The sequence below is a fragment of the Prionailurus bengalensis genome, chromosome F2 (genome assembly GCF_016509475.1).
Source record: "Prionailurus bengalensis isolate Pbe53 chromosome F2, Fcat_Pben_1.1_paternal_pri, whole genome shotgun sequence".
Taxonomy (NCBI): Eukaryota; Metazoa; Chordata; class Mammalia; order Carnivora; family Felidae; genus Prionailurus; species Prionailurus bengalensis.
In genome coordinates, this window is record NC_057353.1 from 68177092 (window position 1) to 68197570 (window position 20479).

At 42.7% G+C, this 20479-nt stretch overlaps 1 protein-coding gene across 2 annotated transcripts in view; it reads left to right on the plus strand.

The window, feature by feature from the left end:
* The window catches only part of NSMCE2 (NSE2 (MMS21) homolog, SMC5-SMC6 complex SUMO ligase), a 217346-nt gene that overhangs the window by 50237 nt on the left and 146630 nt on the right, over window positions 1-20479 (plus strand). For both annotated transcript variants that reach the window (XM_043601746.1, XM_043601745.1), the window contains exon 4: window positions 17066-17219. In XM_043601746.1, coding sequence (XP_043457681.1) covers window positions 17066-17219 — 154 coding nt within the window. The remainder of the gene's footprint in view (window positions 1-17065; window positions 17220-20479) is intronic.

Here is a 20479-nt window from a genome sequence, read left to right on the forward strand (position 1 = left end):
ATTTTTAAGAAGGATTTAATCATCAGTAGTTCGTTGTCATCCAAAGTCTATAAAACCATAACAAAGCCCAGTTGTAGTATGGGTATCATTTTATGATTAAAATGTCCTGGGGGCGCGTTCGACTTCGGCTCAGGTCCTGATCTCGCGATTTGTGAGTTCAAGCCCCGCGTCGGGCTTTGTGTTGACAGTTCAGAGCCTGGAGCCTTCTTCAGATTCTGTGTCTCCCTCTCTCTCTGCCCCTACCCCACTTATGCTCTTTCTCTCTCTATCACAAATGAATAAATGTAAAAAAAAAAAAATTAACGTCCTGGAAGATTTAGCCTAAGTCTGGACGATAATGAATTTACTTCTCTTGTGGCTTCCCATATTATTTGATATTTGCCTAGGGCTATTGATAGTTTGATTAAACCAGATTTGGAAGTGTCCCCTGGTCAGTCCCCTGGCCCCTGGACTAAAAGTCTGAAACCAGTTTCCTTTGCCCAGGGTGAAGGGTGAGAAGCCCTCTGGGCCCCTAGACCTCTTTAATGATCACAGCAACCCTCCAGGTTAGGAAAAGTAGATGTGATGGACCCTGAGCCTCAGGGAGGTTAAGGGACATGCTGAGGTCACATGGTTATTCTCAAGAGGTTATTCTGAACCTTGATATTTTTTGTTTTTAAGTTTTGTATGTTTACGTAATCTCTACACCCCACATGGGGTTTGAACTCATGACCACCAAGATCAAGAGCCGCATGCTTCTCCAACTGAGCCAACCAGGTGTCCCTGAACCTCTGTGTTTTGACCTGTGATTCAAGGTTATTGTCATGCTTCAAGACAGAGTTCATTGAGTTTACTCTGAGTTGTAGATTTCATTAGGGAGTAAGAATGCCTTTGTCTAGTGCCATTTATAAAGTAAGCTTCTGATCTTACACCTGTCTTATTACGAATTTCCCAAAGGTAAAGTTTTGGAACATTTAGCTTAAACAAAAAGTGATGCTTCACACTGATCTGACATGGATAAGGGAGGGATTTTGTTAGTAGTAAAGAACTACTTGAGGAAAAGAATATTGCTATATGGAACTGTTATAGTAGAAAATAATTATGTTAGAAAAGACTTCATATTCTAACACTCTATTAGAAAAGACTTTAGAGCAACCAGTATTGATCTTTCTGAAACTTTGTGTCTGTTATATTTTAAAAGTGGCAGTGGGGGGCGCCTGGGTGGCGCAGTCGGTTAAGCGTCCGACTTCAGCCAGGTCACGATCTCGCGGTCCGGGAGTTCGAGCCCCGCGTCGGGCTCTGGGCTGATGGCTCAGAGCCTGGAGCCTGTTTCCGATTCTGTGTCTCCCTCTCTCCCTGCCCCTCCCCCGTTCATGCTCTGTCTCTCTCTGTCCCAAAAATAAATGAAAACGTTGAAAAAAAATTTTTGTTAAGTGGCAGTGGTGTGAATATGAAAGAATTTTAGGGATTTGAGATAAAAATGGAGTAAATTTTTTGTTCTAGATTTTATAGTTTTTATATTTTTCCTAGTTTTTATAGATGCTTTATATTTGTATTATTAAAACATTCTGTCCTTTCCATAACAAAAGTAAACCTTGCCAACATTGCTCTCTTGCTTGCTCTGTGCCTCCCGGTGTTTTAAGTTGTGTTCAGTTAACTCAGGTTGAGTAACCGTTTTCTTCTTGCCAGGTTAGCCTGTAGATTTGTTCATGATTGATTTTTAGAAGCACTGAGGGAGAAGTCTCTCCATGGTCAGTGTGTGGCATGTTATGGAACATGTAAGGAATGTTCACTGGGTTAGTGGAAGGAACACTGCAGTTGAAATCAGAAGACCCAGACTCGTCCTTGCTCCTCCAGTGCCTGACTGTATGACGTTGGGCTAGTGACTTGTCTTGTTGAAATCCTCAGTTTCCTTATCTGTAAAAAGAGGGTGACGCCTCATAGGGCTGCTACCAGGATTAGATGAGATAATGTAGGTAAAATACTTCATGCCTCATAGGAAGTGAGGCTTCACGTAGTAGGCATTCAGAAAATACTAGTTGCCTCTTTTAATCTCCAGGCACAAGGCTGTGAAATTAAATTGGGAAACAGAGTAGGAAAGCTGGTTTATGTTTACATATCATCCCCGTGGAAGGTGGTATTTTCCATTGACTGCCCCCTTGTTTAGTACTTCCAGGGCAAAATGTGTGGGAGAATCAAGGAAAATAGGTTGGGGCTAGAAGATCTGGATTTACAGGGTGGCCACCAAGTCTGGAAATGTAGGTGAACACACAATACATGGCTTAATTATATAATATTACACTGCATTATGAAATAGTATTATCTGTGTTTTCAGACTTGGTGGCTACCCTGTGGCCTCAGCTCTGTCCCCTATTAGGTGTTTGGTTCAAGGAAGTTACTTAATCTCTCTGGGCGCCGAGAATCAGATTATGTAAATTATTCTAAAAAGTACTGTATACAGACTAGGAAGCATCCGACCGGTTTTGTCTTGGTCATTGTTTTAATTTTCCCGGGTATAGTAGCTTTTTGATTAGGTTTGTGATGGATAGAATTCATTTTCATTTAGTCAGGAAACCTTTCTCACAAGAGATGAATTGGAAGGGAAAAGGCAATTTGATAGCTTTAGTAGTGGGAAGTAATTTCAAATATCAGGAAGCCATAGTAATTATAGAGAAGGCAGCATCTGAGAATTTGATAGGCTGTTAGGCTGGAGTGAATGGAACAGGTAAGGATAAAGGATCATTAATGAACTACTGGAGCATTGGTAATTCCAGAGTCTTTATCGTGTTGGGTGAGATGTGGTAACTGAGGGAAAGATCCAGCGTCTTATCTATGGATTGCCCCCATTCCATGCTGTAGATGTGTATGTGATATAAAGACAGGGGATTTGAAATCAGAGGTCTATTTACTAGAATCTTTGTGGCACTTAAGAACGTTAGAAGTTACGGACCGAGAGGGGAAAATGTAGTATTTCCGAAATCGGTATTTTGCCTTCTTTCTGGCTCCTACAGTCATACTAAATAGGTTTTCTGATGGACTCTTAGCAAGAACAGAAGGAAGAAAACCACTTGCGTTTCCCTTTCTTTTAGATGATAACGGAAATGCTGAATTCCGTCTTTCAGTTATTGAGATCCTCCAGTGACTGGAAGACCCAGGGAAGCAATGGAACATGGTGGAGACGCTCTTGCTCCCCAGCGGTTCCAGGTGTTAAAGGCTGGTCTTCCTGCTTCCGAATGCTCAGAAAGAAAGCACTTCTGTGAAACGTAGCCTTCCCCAGTCTCCTCTCAAGTCTGCTTTCTTCAGGAGAGAGAACCCCAAGTATGTACATCCCTTCTCCTGCTGTCTCCCCTCCACACACTCACACGGAGACTAGAGCAAGGAATACGTCCTTCATTGTTGAGATTCGAAAGCAGGGCGCCTCTTTACCACCAGAGAGCCTCAGTATCACCAGTGACTGCGGACTTGTATGGAAAAGGGAAGTTTATGTAAATGTGTATAAGAAAATCGAGATCCTCAGTAATTGGGGCTTTTCGAGGAACCTTGAATTTGATGGGTGTAACAGAATAAGCAGGTAGGGAAGGGCACATACTATGGGCTTCATGTACTGAGAGTTGCATTGAAAGAATTACAAAGTCAGTTCCGCAGCAAAGAGGCCGTGGAAGAAATAGGATGGGCATGGTTATAATATGGAAAAAAATCAGTGGAACTCTTTTATGTAAATCTCAGTGTTTCTTACATTAGAAATGCAAGTGGCAGAGACCGTGTTCTCAGTCTGTCTTCTCTGCCCCCCTGAAAGGCAGTGCCTCAGTCCTTGATAAGAAAGCATGCGCAATCTGGGAAACTTCTCTGTGACTCTCGTTTGGTCAGTGTCGAAACTAACCTGAAAGTCCATTGGTTGTTCAAAGGTCTCCTTAATCATGTAGTTAGAATGTTCATTTGATAAACATTACCTGGCTTATCATTTCAAAAACTGTTAGGAGAATTTTTGAAATCACTAATCGATGGGTTTAATTTCTGTGGGACTGCTCATGAATTTAAGCTGCCCTTCTAAAGAACATAGCATCCCGTCTCACAGACTCATGATTGTCTTAAAAGGCTGTGAAAACACGGTTCTTTGTGTAAACTCTGAGAGAAACTTAACAGGGCCCCTTTGACAGGCTCATGGGAATGGCTGCATTCTAAGCTGCATCTAGAAGGAGGGAGAAAGGAAACATCCGCAGAAGGGCGGAAGAAAAGGAAAAGGACTGTCCCTCTTTTCTGCCACCTGCTCTTTGTCCAACCGCACGTCTCACTTCACGGCCATCGTTCCGTGCTTCCTACCTCTGTTCTCTTTGTTGCCATGACCTGTCTGACCTACGTGGCGACAAAAATAGAGCAGTTTTTAGTGCTGCGTGTGTCTGAGGCTGCTGGTACTTCTTACACGTTACCGCGTATCCTCACGACAGCCTGTGCAGTGGACGGTGTAATGTTTTTGGGTAGAGACGGAAGCTGAGGCGGACAGTTAGTGACATGCCTGAAGTTTTCCACACCTTGTGCAAAATCCGGTGGGTATTGTTCAGTCAGTTCCTCGCGTGACTTCTCTGCTATTGACACCCTCTCCCTGCTGAATTGCCGTGTTCCATTGATGCCCACGCACGGCTGTTTTTCTTCGTCTAGCTCCTTGGCCACTTCTCCATGGTCTCCTTCGTGAACCCTCCTGAATGTCTCCCCGCCCACTAAATCTTTGTATTCTGCCTGTTCTTGGGCCCTTTTTCTCACACTACACTCTCTTCCCGAGAGAGAGAACATCCGTGCTTGTAACTTGAATCGTCGTCTGCCTGCTGCTGAGGCCCAGATCCTCATTTCCGCGCCGGGCACTCGTCTGAGAATCACGCAGACAGATTCGCTCTTCTCTCTGCCATCCCCGCTTTTCACGGGCTCCTTAGATTCAGCCTGCGTCGGGGACAACTTGGCCCCCGATCTTCTTCTGAGCTGCCGTAGCTTGGTGAACGGCGATGGCGTCCGCCCAGCTTCGCACACCACAAAGCGTCTCTTCGTCCTTCCTCCCCCGAGCTCCTTCCAGCGTGCCGCCCGCCTCCAGACTTGACCGACTCTCAGATAGCTCACCGGCCTCCTCCCCGTCTTCGGTCTTCAGTTTCCCCTGGAGCGTTTGCTGCACAAAGCTGTGCCGTCTTCCAGTGTTTTCTGTCTAGTAGCCCAAGCAGTCTTTTCTAAGCTGGACATTTTCATTATTTTGCCTGCCCTTTTCACAGCTTTACCATCTTCAGCTATTCCTTAACTACTATCAGGATTGAATACAGACGTCTTTCCCTGACATATTCCCCTGCTTAGTCTCCTTTTTTTACCATTCTTTTATGCTAGCTCTTAGAATGTTCTCCTGCCTCTGGCCTCAGTACACATCATCCCTTCTACTGGGAGTGCTCTTCTCTCGCTTTGGAAGCCCTCCCTGGAGGGCCCGATGTCTGTCTGTCAAGTGGATTTCTCTCCTGTGCTCTTGTAACGCCATGTACTCGATCATTGTTTGTAGCGTTTGTACCTATACTCCGCCTTCTCTCCAAAACCGTGTCTCACGTATGCAGCTGTCTTCTCGTTTCCACTTCATTTCCTCCCCGCTGGCGTTTCACATTCAACCTTCCAAAACTAAACTCTTCATGTGTTTCCTCCCACATCAGCTGTCCCTCCAGACTTCTCCACCGCAGAAGATGACAGCTATACTCTTTCATTCAGTCAGGGTAAAACCAAAGTTGTCCCAACCTCCTTGTTTCTCAGCCCGTACTCGGCCCATCAGTAAACTCTGTTGTTTCTATCTTCAGAATGTATTTAGAATGTGACGACCTCTTGGCGCCTTCTGCTGCCGTCACCCTCATCCGGCCATCGTCACCCTTGCGTAGATGACTACAGCGGCCTGTTTCTGCCCTTCCTCCCCCAAATTGTTTCTTATCACAACAGCCAGCGTGATCCTTTAAACAGGCAATCAGATCTCCTCACTCCTGCCCGAGCCTTCCCATCTCTCAGAGGAGGGGTGAAAGGCCACACACACTGGCCTCTTCGACCTGTCCCACCCTCCCTCCGTGTTACTTGTCACCTCACCTCCTTTTACTCTGCCTCAGGTCTCTGTTCATGTCATTTGCTCAGTGAAGCCTTCCCTGACTGCCCGTCATAGATGAGGGCACCTACCCCACCCTGCCTGATTGTTGTCCGGGACGTATTCTGTACGTCATCGCGTGCTGGCAGAACTTCCTATAGAAAGTGGAAATGTTCCGGATCTGTGCTGTCCGGGAAAGTAGCCGCCAGCCACTGGCATTTGAAACGTGACAGTGTGACTGAGGAACTAAATTTTAAATTTTGTGTAATTTTAATTCAGATTTAAATAACCACCTGCGGCCAGTGGCTAGTGTCTTTGGATTTCAGAGCTCCAAATTCCTTAAACATATTAATTCATTCAATATTCATGACAGCCTCTGACTTGATTAGAGTGTACATGAAGAAATCGGGTTTTTGAGTGGTTAAGTAACTTGCCCAAGATCACGTGGCCAGTGGGACAGCAGAGCTGAGGTTGGAAGGTTCTGTCTCTAGGTAAATCTGGTTCCAGGGGCTAGGCCGGCACCCTCTATTCAACTCCCTCATGTCATTCTCAAGAATTGAGGTTCCACAGGCCAAGGGCCATCATGACATCTGGGTTCTTACTGCAGGGGAGGCCAGGAAAGCAAATTTGGGGTTCCGGCCCCAGTGAGGTCTCATAAGGCGGGACATTCCCCAAACATAGGAAAAGTATTCGAAAGGTTCTAGACCAGTGAGCTTAGCTGCTCGACCTCTGTATATACTTTTCTCCCAGACTTAAATTTTCAAACAGCAGGAACAATAACAAAATATGCCCTACTTACATACTGCAGCTGTCTCTCCTCACATGCTCTCTCTTTCCCCCAAAGGTGGACCGGTCAAACATCTTATTAGTTACTGTTTGCAAGTCCAGGATATTTGGGCCACACTTATTTTTTGTGTGTGTTATTGTTGTGTTCTGGTACTCCACAACTAGTGAGCCACCAACTTTTCTTTTTTAATGTTTATCTATCTATCTATTTGAAGAGAGAGAGAGAGAGAGAGAGAGAGAGAGAGAGAGAGAGAAAAGCACGCATGAACACATGAGTGGGGGAAGAGCAGAGAGAGGGGAGAGAGAACCCCAAGCAGGCTCTACCCTCGACATGGGGCTCAATCTCAAGAGGCAGATGTTTAACTGACTGAGCCACCCAGGCACCTCGCCACCAACTTACATTTTCTAAAATATTAGGAAAAGGGGAAAGGGAGAAATTAGTTTAAAATCTAAATATGTATTTGTCAAACTAAGGAAGAAATATGAAGGGACACTTCTGTCTTAGCTTTTACCATTAGTCCTGAACCCATAACTTCTTGGTATTAACTCCTTTTCTCCACTACCCATTCCATGTTCCCTTTGTTCGCAGCCAGCTCACAGCTGACTGTAGGTTTTTATCTGACTAGAACACGTCAACTTTCACTCCTGGGGTATCTGTGTTCCTGCCTGTATGGAGTTAGTTACGACTTCCGTTGTCTTTTACCATTAGAAATGGCAAAACCAGGAGTTATTTCAGGTCCCCGACACACACCTCTCTTTTCTCACTCTGGAGCAGCTATCCTCTTTACCCTTGAAAATCAAGATTCATTGGTCCAACCAGTTCTGTAACCTCATCTGTCTGTCTGTCTGTCTTTTCAGTGTCACAAGGAGCTCAGAATTGCTAGGTTGCAGTTTAGGCTTCCAAATCAGTGGAGGCTTTGTTGAGTCCCTCGGTGAAATCATTCTGCTCGTGGGTACCGAGACTGTTAAACCAGCAGAACTAGAGTTGCAGCCATGGGAGGTGGGGGGGCTGCAAATTGGTCATTAGGTATGGTGACGGGGAGAAGATGTGTACTTGTTCCCTGCTTCCTAGCCCACATATTCTGGCTATTAGAGAACGAATGTCACATATTATTCACTGGTTACAAGCATCCTGTGGGACATTACTCTGACCTTATGAGGTGTTGTCTCCCAGGTAGCACGGGAACTGACTTTCCAGTAAATGCTTTAGCATTCTGAAAGATCGTCTTTCTGGATCATGGGGTACTTGGTACGACCAGAAAAATCACCTTAGCGTCAAGCCACGGCTGTACTTTTTTCACTACAAAATCCATAAGGGTGAAATACCATAAGGGTAAATAAGGCATTGAGTAATTCTGTGGATGACAGAGGCGTGGCGGACAAGAAAGGCAATTTCAAATTCAGAATAAGTGTCTTTCATACAAGAACTGACAAATGGCCACTGAAGGTTGGGGATATATGCTTGAAATCAACTATGTCTTCATAAAATTAAGATGGGGTGTAAAAGTTCATTCTTAATTGTTACTTGGAGGCACAGGCAAAGCGAAATTAAATTGAAAGGAGATTTGAATGAATGCAAACCATTGGTCACTGACTCAGCATGACCTTGGGCAAGATGCTTAACGGCTGGTAGCTGTCCGTTCCTCACATCTGTGAAACTGGGATCATGACACTTGTGTATGGAAAGCTTTGAACCCCTCCGGTGAAAGGTGCTGTGCAGGGCAGTGTCTGAGACGAGTCTCCCCCTCCTCTCCCCTCCCCTCCACGTGACCTGTGTTTAAATTGCGCGGTGCTTAAAAACATTGCTCATGAAAACGATGTCCTCAAAATTCATGTTGTGCATGCTCTCCCAGCATTTGGTGCGTTTCCTTCACAGCGCTTATCACAGTTGCTGATAGTGTATTTGACTATTTGAATAATGCTTGTTTCCTCCATGAAATCCCAAACTGCATGAGAACAGCAGGGTGCAGGTTAGTCTGCTCACTGTCACATCTCCAGTGCCCAGCTCAGTGCCTGCGTGTGGTTAGGTGTTCAGTAAATATTTATTGAATGGGTGAATAAATGAATAAATCAATAATGCATGTTCACATGAATTCTGCCCAAAAAATAAAGCAAAAAGTAAAAAATACTCGAGAGGCAAAATTAGGAGGGTGGTTCCCCTCTGCCCCCCATATGGGAATCTAATGCTGCATCCCATATAAATAAATAAGTGATTCCCGTTGGTCATAATCTTATGGTGGGAAAGATGCCATGAGAAATTTATTGGAGTAATTTTCAACAGCATAAATGTTTAGTAACAGATGCACACACATGGCAAGTTGCCTCATTCAGCTGCCATCTGTTAGACAACTATCCTAGCAGGACTGGTCCATTAGAATGAGACCAACAGCTCTCTCACACATGTTTAAGTTCCATTTTGAAACTTCTTCTGAAAGCCTTGAAGGAGGAAAGATGTTCCCATGCCTGGTAGGCAGCTGCTCAGTAATGGTGTATTGCAACACCTTGGCGAACCATGGAGTCCATTCGATGTGTCATAATGCTCAACAAGGAAGTATTTTCTCTCAAGCGTTTTGTCAGAAGTCAAACTGAATAATGGCACTAGGAAACTCACTCAACTACAAATAATTGGGTCCAACCGAGTTCACTGCAGATTGTGCAATTGACAACAGAAACTGGCATGAGATGAAGGCTGTAATCCATGCTGGTCATCATTAGTGTCTATGATAAATATATTATTTTCAAACAGGGCAAAGACAGTATAGTAAACTCTGTAGAAAAATATAGTGTATCTCCATATGTACGTGCAATTAGGTTATACCCAGTGAAAGCATAATGTTTCCTGGCCTGGACATGCCTTTCAATAAAAACTTTACCAAGCTTTTTTTGCTAATATAAAGATGGAGACAGTATTGGCCTATATAAATTTACCTTGTGCATGACCAGTTAGGTTGGTGATGTGTCATAAATGTGGGCCAACTTCCATAAATGTCTCAGTGCTGAGCGTAATGCCTGGTACCCAATTGGGATTTAGTAAATATTTGTTGAATGAATGTTTGAGGACCAAGTGAGACAATTCCCTCTGGATTCCCAGCATGAAAGCAGGTCTCGTAGCTTTAGATCAAGCGGACTATGAATTAGAGCTTGGAGTACTTAGTGCACCTAGCAGAACACAAAACAGATTGCTTATCATGACTTTGTACACATAATAAACTTCTAAGGGCTATGTGATTTCCAAAATGTAAACCATCAGGTGTGTGTTATTTTGGGAGCCAAACGTCTAACAGTGGCTGTTTTGGAGAGTAAATCCATCTGAGTCTTGGTTTAGTTACAAGAATGACTGATTTTATACTAGATTCTCACATGATTCAAAAGTGTGTGAATGACTCAGCCCATTAATATCCTTAGCTCCTGTGATCTCCCCTCCCAGTGAAATGATAGCTATAAGGCAATAATGATAATTGGAGGAGGAGGAAACCTTGACTTTGCCCTAGGGCAATAAAATGACATACTTAGAGTAACTGCATATGTATATAATACTGTTTGAAAGAAATGAGGTAGATTATAAATATTTAAAATTTTACGTTAAAGCATGTTGGAAATGATACAGGTAAGGATGAAATCCTGCCGTTTGTTCCTACCGTAATCACTTTTCCTGAAACAATCAGCCTCTTCATGAGGGAAAGAGTCACCAGAGACCTAACTTGGTTGTTAACAGCTCATTGATTGCCTTCTCCTTGCTGACATAGAGAAATATTACAGTCACAGGAGTGTTGGGTTCCAGTTAAATGTAGCTAAACATTCACAAGTGATCTTGAGCAGAAACTGAGCAGTTAGTTGGAGAGCCTGTGGAACTTTTGGGTATTTGTGTGTTTTTTCCTGTTCGGTCTCCATCTTTTTGAAACAATTAATTGAACAAAAGTCTGCATATTTCAGAGTCTGTACTTTGTGCATGTCTCTGCTTTTGCTAAAGTCTCCAGTGACCAAGTCACCAGGTCTAGTGGGCAAGTCTCAATCCTTATGTAGCTTGACTTTTCTGTAGCATTTGACAGATCTTGAAATTCCTTCCTGGACTTCAGGGGGATTTTCTTTTGTTTGTCATCTTAGCTCTTGTCCTTCTTCTTTTTAGGTTCCTTTAGCTGCCCCATAAGTGTGGTATTCTCATAGTTTTATCCTTGGTCCTTTTTTGTTTCTATTTATTCAGTCTTCTTGGTAACCCTGTTTGTTTCCATGGTTTCTATTAAAATCTATACAGTGATTCTTCCGTGTGGTGTTTCCATGTCAGGCTGCTGAGCTGCTGACCTGTACATCCAGGCACCCCAAAGATAGATGTGTAATGAGTGTTATTGAATATTGAGTATTGAGTGTGTGTTATTGAGTATTCTCTGTGGTTGACAGCTCACTACTTCATTGCTTCCTTCCATCTATTTTTCTCAAAACACTGTGAGGCAAATACTGTGATTCTTTTCTCTTTAGACGTGAGGAAACTAAGGCTAGATGCACTTGGTAACTTTTCCAAAGTCATTCAGTTAGTAGCAGAGCGTCACGTTTAATCTCACGTCTGGAGCCCACATTTTTAATCATAAATCCTTTGGGTGAGCATATCAAAATGGAATCCTTTACTTCCCCCTCTCTTCTTCATGATTTTTCCCATTATTCTCTGTCCTGCTTGAAAGGATCGTATTTCATCGCTCAGGTAGAAATCTGGGAGTTACACTGGATCCGTAAATATTGTGGATCGCAGAAGTACTTTTTTTTTTTTTTTAATTTTTTTTTTCAACATTTATTTATTTTTGGGACAGAGAGAGACAGAGCATGAACGGGGGAGGGGCAGAGAGAGAGGGAGACACAGAATCGGAAACAGGCTCCAGGCTCTGAGCCATCAGCCCAGAGCCTGACGCGGGGCTCGAACTCACGGACCGCGAGATCGTGACCTGGCTGAAGTCGGACGCTTAACCGACTGCGCCACCCAGGCGCCCCAGAAGTACTTTTATTTTTATGGCTAAAATGTCTCCTCTGCATTAAATAGAGGTTTCAAACTCGTGGGCTTTAGGCTGATGTGTTGTCTGGACTATGCATTGTTTTGAAAACTAGAAAATGTGTCACAAAAATCTAGATTTCTGATTTTTCTTTAAAAACTCGGACTTGCTCTGTCACCGGGCCACAGACATCTGGAGCTGTGTAGCAACTTCCTCTCACCTGGGGCTTGTACTGTCTGCTTACCAGGGTCCTCACCACTTCCTGTTGTCCTTTATTGGGGGTTTCCTCAGATCTTTGCTTGACCAGCCCTGTAGGCATTTATGACACCTGGTAAAGGCTGTGGTTTTGCTTTCCCAGCTGGTCTTGCTTCCTCTCTAGTTTTTGCCCTTGTACTGGAATGATTTTCTTAAATCTGTTACCTGCTTTCTCTTAGCACTTGTGATTTATGTTTCCCCACTGGCTCCTCCCCCCTTAGCCCACAAACGTGTTCAAGGCTGTATGCCAGAGGTAAAAGGAAAAGAACAAAAGTTTTTTAACATCTACAGTGTGCCACAGTTAAACACAAGCGTGATTTAATTAATCCTCACAGCACTGAAGTCGGTGCTCCTGATTCCTAATTCAGAGGTAAGAGAAATCCGAGGCCTGGAAGGATTGTCCCAAGATCCGTACATAGGGTTGTTTCCGATCTGTCTGATCCCGGGTTATGTTCTTTTTCCTCCGTTATGTCACTTTGATTTCAAGCTACTCTTAACCTCTGTGCAAATAAAGAAAGGAGTCTCTCCCATCTGTCCCATGATCGACTCCCATCTCTCTCTTCCTTTACTGCCGAACTTTAGTTCATCTGTTAACGCAGAACTCCCTTAATCTCTTTTCTCCTCTCAGGACAGTATCATCTGGCCGCCCCATAGTTCACTTGTTCCTCAACATCTTTCAAGCACCTACTGTACAACAGGAAGTGCGCTAGACCCCAGGCAAACAGCCCTTGCCTCAGAGAAGCTTCACAGGCTGATAGGCTAAGATGGGTACATCGTTCCGCTCCAGGGTACAAAATCCCTTGTAATGAAGTCCAGTCTCTGTTTAGACCTTATCTTACCTGAGCTCTCTTGCGTCATTTTCCCCCAAGGACGAGCATCTCTGTCAAGGAAACTTTCCCTTTTCTTTCTTCTGTGGCATTCCTCACCCCTGGTTTTCTTCTTTGCTTCTTTTAGAGTTCCTTTTGCGTCTCTTTTCTTTCTGTTCCCATCTCATTTAAAATGTCTCTCCCGCTGTGTACCAGATCTCTCCACTCAGACAGACGTTCAGGATTGATTGCCCCTTCTTTCCTCAAGAAAATGTCCTTTCCTTGGTTGCCCATATTAACTGTTACAGATCTTGGAGTCACCGCTCTCACAAAAAGACTTGGCCATTGTGCTTTAAAAATGGCATCGTGATGCGGTCCGGTTGTCAGCCCCTCTGCCATTAGTCCACCTACAGCAGTAACTTCCTCCCCCCTCCCTTTCTGAAGTGCATCTTATATGCTTGAACTACAGCAGTGATTAAAAAAAAAGTTTCTTATGGTATTCTTACTTTACTCCCTAAAACCTCCTAAAATTGTCGTTCCTGCTGCCATCAGGCCAGGTCTCACTTTCAGAGCTGTTCACCACGTGCTCCTGATCGACTTTTCTGGTTTCTCTCCAGTGTAGCTACAGTTCTTAGCACATGGAAGGCACTCACTGAATAGTGGAGAGGGCAGTGGGTAGTGAGTGAATAAAAACCTGACTTTTTCTCTCCCGAGGGCAGAATCAAATTCCCATTATGTAAGTATGGTATCTGTTAAGTTTACCTCTCGGTAGTTCCTATCGTTTTTAAATTATAATGGCATAAAGATTAATAATCTCTGAGGTGTTTAAAAAAATTCTGCTTCAAAAATTTATTAACCCAGTGTATGTGCTGAATTGCGTTCCCCTCGAATTCATATGCTGAAGTCCTAAACCCCAGCACCTTAGAATATGACAGTTTTGGAGATGGGTTTTTAAAGAGGGAGTTAAGTTAAAATGCAGTCATTGGCATGGGCTTTGATCCAGTGTGACTGGTACCCTTATAAAAAAGTGGAATTTGGACACGGACAGCTAGAAGGAAGACCATGTGACAGATGACACAGGGAGAAGATGGCCATCTACAAGTCAAAGACTTCCCACCTCCAGATCTGTGAGAAAAGAATTTCTACCTAGAAGTCACCTCGTCTGTGGTATGTTGTTGTGACAGCCTTAGCAAACTAATACACCCAGTGTCTTTTAATTCACTTAGGTTTTAAGTCCTGCATCAAGGGACTTGATCTTTGGGAAAGAAATGGACTAAGGATCCAGTAAAATCTCCGGCCATGTCACATTTCTTTGAAGTATTTGGGCTTTGTCCTGGGGAAAGAGGGCCATCCTTACCTTTTTTGGACTAGATTACACTTACGATCAGCTACCCAAAGAATGGCTTCTTTCCTTCTCATCTTGGGACTGTACAACATATTTCTCTTGAAGATACAAACAAAGCAAGAGTCCGTGAAAAATATCCTTAATCCCCATTCACTGCATTGATTTAAACAGATAAGGAGTTCGGTATTTTCCAGGCTCTCGTTTTGATTGCCAGAGCCCAGTAAGTTCTGTCTACCACGCATAGCTGTGCCAACCGCAGCATCACATTTCCAGAGAAGATACGAAGATACTTGCTGCAGTGAATTTATGTGCTTTCCGGCAGTTCTATTGAAGTTCTGGCCTTGGGGAAAATGAGTATTTTGAATCACGAAATTTGGCCTATTCAGGTTTTCCTAGTCCTATTTCAGGTCGCCATGTTGTCAATCTCAAAATGCCTAACCTTTCTCCATCTTCCCCGCCCCCATCTTCCAGCCAGCTCTTCTGCTTGGGTGGTAATGGGGCTAAGGATATTAAATATGTTGAGCGGGCTAGAGACTTTACTGGAAAAGAACTTTTGCCTTTACTGATCATCTGCTCAACTCTGCTCTGATTGCCCCAGATTAAATAACAATTTCAGCCCAGAAAAGACCTTGAGAAGGTCTTTTATACCTGCTTATAATAGCACTATTCACGTCTCAGGTGGATGTGAGTCCATTTTATTTTATAAATCCAGAGAGAAAGACTATAATTCTTTTCTGAGAACTTGTCATTTATTTTCTGTATCTACTCTGAACTTTTCATGCTACAGTCTTGAACTTGTTTCTTCCTGTCCTGTCCATTATAGAGGTAGAGGATAGCTAGTCACATGTCTAACATCTCCTATTCTTGAGACATGAGGCATTGTTAAACTGCCTCCCTACCTTCTCTTTTCCAAACTGAGCTTTATTGGTTCTTTAGCCGTACAGGACTTATTTCAAATTTTTAATTATGTATAAGATGTGTCATTAAAGCCTCTCCATATTTCTCACAGCTCTCTTTGATGATGGATCCAGCACTGGTTGAATATCACCCATGCAATGAGAAAACAGTTTCTACACTCTGTACCATAAATTACATTTAGGCATTTTGGTTTCATGGTTAATTTTCATTTTTGATTTTAGCTAATTAAAGTGCATAGCAGTTAAACAAAAGAAGACAAAGGGTAATTGAAACAGATAAATTACAGGTAGTCTTTTTTTTTCCATGACAAAGGGTAATTGAAACAGATAAATTACAGGTAGTCTTTTGACTTCACACTAGTTGATACTCAGATTCAGAGAGATGAATATATCCCATGGACTGGAACCAAAAGCAAGAATTTGCTGTATCTATTTGCAGTCTTAACACTGCCTCCAACCAACTGGATTATAGTAAACAAGTCATTTAACTTCTTTCTATATAATTTTATTTACTTATGAAACTGAGGAAGGTAGACATCAAGGTTAGATGACCTCTGAGTTGTCTTCCAGCTTAGAAATTGCCCTGTATGCTCTCCTAATGTCAGTTAAGTCAATCATTTGTGGGTTTTAGTGGGGAAGTATATTTGGGGCATGTAAGATTAATTTGTTTGAAATCTGTCAAGTACATAATATTGAATACTATCTACTACATGCCACGTGCTGGCAAACGCAGTGATAAATCACACATTTTTCAAAGAGTCTGCATTTTGTTAGGGGAAGTAGACATGTAAAAATAAATGCAGTCGAATATTAAGGGGGCTATGGTAAAAGTCTAAGGCATGTTGGGCTTAAGGGAGAGTTGGGCTGCAAGGGAGAGTTTGGTGAATTTTGCTTGGTGCAGGGGCATCAGGAAGCCAAATATGAAGGCCTAAAGAAGAGCAGTCACAGTGAAGGGGGTGGGGAGTGGGGGGCGGGGGCAGCAGCTTGACGGCAGTGGCTAAAGGTTGAGGTCAAGGAACTAGAAACAGTGGGTACAGATGATTTTTCCGAGGAGCTAGACTACGAAGAGAAAGTACCTGAGCGGAGCGGGCGGGGGTTAGAGGAGTTTGTCTGTTAAATTGGGGAGTAAGGAGCCAATTCAGAGGTTTTGGGGGAAAGAAGGTGTGGCCTGACAGACGTGAAGATAAATTAGGAATGAACTTGAAGCAAGATTAAGGATGGAAAGAACAGATAGATGGATCGCTATGGTGATAAAGTGAACATAGCAAAATGTCAGTTGTGGCATCTAGGAGGTAGATGAGTGGTAAAATACAATTCTTTCAACCTGGCCACATGTTTGGAAGTTTGACAGTAAAATATTGGGGGGGTGGGGGACAAAAAGAAGATAGATTGACAGTTTAGCTTTGAACAGAACAGGGGACACTTATTCCTTGTGGCTGCAGATGGCAAAGTTCAAGATTAAAGCCTCAACTTCTTTGTGAAGTAGGAGCCTCTCTCTCCTGCTGGGACAGAGAGCCAGAGAAGAGGAGGCGAGGGGACTGAGCAGACCTGACAAAAAGGAGGAAGCCATGAGGAAGGAGGAAGACTGAGCAGACCTGACAAAAAGGAGGAAGACATTGGAGGGCACAGAGTTGCTCTGGTGTGAGATTTTTCCCTAGTAGTTGTCAGGAGACAGGAGGTTAGTCGGGCATTGGAGGGAGGGTTTAAGAAAGTGATGAGGAGATGGGATGAATGGCTCCCCAACCGTTTACCGGCCATCTGTTCTGGAGCGAGTCCCAAGCTCTCTGGTTCTGTTGGGATTGTGTTTTCTACCTCACTGTATTTTTATTTGAATGAAATGAGATAAAAATAATGTTCACAAAGCGGTGTCATTGTTAAGCTTAAACGAAGGCAATTGTGTTGTCTGTCTTCCTCAGGTAAAAGAAGAACGTCCAGAGAAGATACCAGATCTCAAATTATTAGTGGAGAAGAAATTTTTGGCTTTACAGAATAAGAATTGTGACACAGACTTTCAAAATAATGCAAAATTTGTACAGTTTAAACAACAGCTGAAAGAACTGAAGAAGCAATGTAAGTCCGCATGCTTCGCTTTGGTTTGGCTTTTTGAATTTAGGGAACTGACCTGATAACGCCGCCCCAGAAAACTGATTTTATAAAGTCTGCCTATCTGCTTGGCTTGGTCCTCTTTCTAAATTGCTTTTTATTGTTGTTGCAATTCTGTATTTTGTCTGACTTTTGGTTCAAATCAGCCTGTCCATTTCTGAAAGCCAACAGTTTCCACAAAGTGCTAAGAAAATACCCCAGCAGCCAGACATGGTTACACTGTATTGTCCCACTGCTGGGGAGAGGAATTGGGAAATTAAAACGGAACTGTCTTATTAAAATAGCGATGGTGTTTTTCAAATTTTAAACTGCTGTGCCACGCTTTACAATAACCAGTTTGATTCTGGTTTTGCTGCTTTGGAGTAGTAGCACCGTTTTCTCAGACTAGTTTTTCCTTTTCAGTTGTGGACCAGGATCTTCTTGATCCCTTCTGTCTTCGTAGTAGCATTAATGCCATGTGATCGCGATTTGGATTCCAACGTAATTTTGATTTAAAAGCGAGATTGGGAAAAGAAGTGATTCATTGTCCCAAAATTTTGTAGACGGTATTTGACAGGAATCTGTCTTTTCTGTACAGTGAAGTACATCTGTCCTTTTCTTTTCCTCTTTGTCCGCTTAATCCACTTAACAACTTTATGTAATTTGATCGTTTTTTCATTTGCATTGTTTGCCATTGCTTTCGGCTCATGACTCTTTTATTCCTTACAGAATCGTACAGGGAAGCAAATAACTTTTTTGTAAACTTTAATTTCCCATCACCTTCATTTGCATACGGCTGGAGCACTGTGGTAGGGCATGTAAATTTACTTCATGTCCTTATTTGTACTGAGCGTAGGGATTCCTATTTTGAAATAAGCTTTCTTTTAAATATAAGCGTTTTCTTTAAATTGATGCTGAGATCTCAAAAAATGACTGAGGAAGCAGCTTTACTTTTGTCTATCTTACAAGTAACTTAAGTTTCACAATTTGGAATGTTTTGCAATCCTGATGAGACTTTTGCTTTAATGTGGATTTAAACAGTAAGCATTTTCTCCACATTTTAGTCTATTTTTTTCTTCTTCAGCTACCAAAATCCTTCTAATATAAATTGCGTGGTTCCCCCAAATGGGTAATAATCCCCCAAACAGGTAATAAAATGATTTGCTAGTGTCTTTCTGATCTTAAAGATGCTAGTGAATTTCAGTTTTTGGTGTTGGTCAAAGTAGCCACATGTATTTCATTTTTCTGCTTGGAGCCAATAATGACAAATTACCCGATCATAATCAAGATCAAAAATTCTTGATTTTTTAAAAAGGTATCTTATGATACATAGTGAAGGATAAATATCCAAAAATATAAATTTCTTCCTCCTTTGTTATTGTTTACAAAAGTATTATTCCCTAAGAGATAGCTGTAAAGGTTTGTAGAATCGTACACTCACGGTGACGCACTTTCTAGTGAAGAGTGTGCAGTTCAGCAAAATGATACGTGTTGGAATCGTGGTTATTATTTCTTTAATTCTCTCTCAGATGGTCAGGGGATGGTGTTGGGGGTGGTTTCCCAAGGCTGGCAGTACTTCACATCATTTGGATAGACCGTTAAACTTTAAACTTGAGACAAAGTAGACTTATACTGAAAGAAATGCTTCCTTATATCGGGTTCCCCTATATACGTAACACTGGAATTAAGACAACTTTCCCTTTTTGTTTCTCCTAAAATACTCTTTTTAAATCTCAAGTGACAGAGCAAGCAAAATAGTAATGCCCTCTTCAAGTGTTCTCTAAGATGTGCGCACACGACTTGCAAATGCGATTTTCAGTGCGTTATTAGTGCTGGCAAAGTAGCACCGTGGGCGATGGATTCTGTTTCTTTAGATTTAATGCTGCTGTGAGGACGCTCATTAGCATCGGGAGCCCACAGTTTTTGCGGAGCCGAGTCGGAGGGACCAGGCTTTCTACAGGAGCCAGTGAATATTTGTTTTGAGAGATGTTCTGAAGGGAAGGAATGATAATAATAATTTTTTTTTTCTTTTTTTATAAAGACTGGAAACTACAAGCCAGGGAGAGAGTCTTGCTTCAAGTTGCCTAGTTTGGCAAAGTAAAGGCTGAAACAGTTTTATTGGTCTGCACAGAGCTCAAGGGTCCTTTCATGAAAATCACCACCACGCTCTCACCACCTTTATTTACACAAACCTAAATTGCGTGGGATTCAGTTTTGCCGAGTGGGGACCCAATCACAGCAACGCCAGGAAGCCCTTTGGTGGGGACAAGTCAAGATGGAGATTGAAATCAGGGGGTCTGAGGAAGTGGCGTGCAAGCCACCTCCCCGCACCCGCGGCCAGTAAGTTAACCCAGCTGTGGCTCGGCAGCTGGTTTTCAAACCGTCTGGTCTCAAGATCCCTTTACATTTAAAAAATCTACCGAGGGCCTCCGGAGAGCATTTGTTTATTACATGGGTGGTAGCTATTGACATTTATCACGTTAGAAATCAAAACTGAGACCTTCTTAAAAATATTAATCCGTTTTAAAAATCAGTGATAAGTCCCTAACGTGTTACTGTAAGGAGGATTATGAAATATAACCATGTATTTTCCAAACATGACGGAAAAATGAGTGAGAGGTGTGAAATTGTTTTCCATTTTTGCAAATCTCTTCAGTTTGTGGCTTTAATAGGAGGCAGCTGGACCCTCGCATTTGCTTCCGCATTCAGTCCGCTGTGGTACGTTGTTTGGGTTGAAGCCTGTAAAGAAAATCTGGCCTCACACATCGGTAGTCGGACTTGCTGAAAGGATCGTGCAGACCACCCGAAGTTCTCATTTTGAGAACCACAAATTTGGGCCAGAGGTCAGCGAACTTTAGCCTGTGAGTCAAGTCCAGCCTGCCTGTTTCTCTAGGTCCTGAAAGCCAAGAATGCTTGTTTTTTGCCAACATATTTAAGTTGCTGGGGGAGAATTTAAGAGAAGAATAATATTTTGTGACATGTGAAAATTACATAAAATTCAGGTTTTAGCATCCAAAATAAAGTGTTATTGGAATGTAGACACACTTACTCGTTTCCACATTGTGTGTGCTTTACACTATGATGGCAGAGTTGAGTAGTTACATCGGAGACCATCTGGCAAACAGCTTTTAGTGTTTGCTACCTGGCACCTTACAGAAAAAGTTTACTGACCTCTGGTCTAAACCATAATCAGAAACAAGGACAGTTTTGGGGAGAGAGTGTTTGTTTTCTTTTTGTTTTGTTTTGTT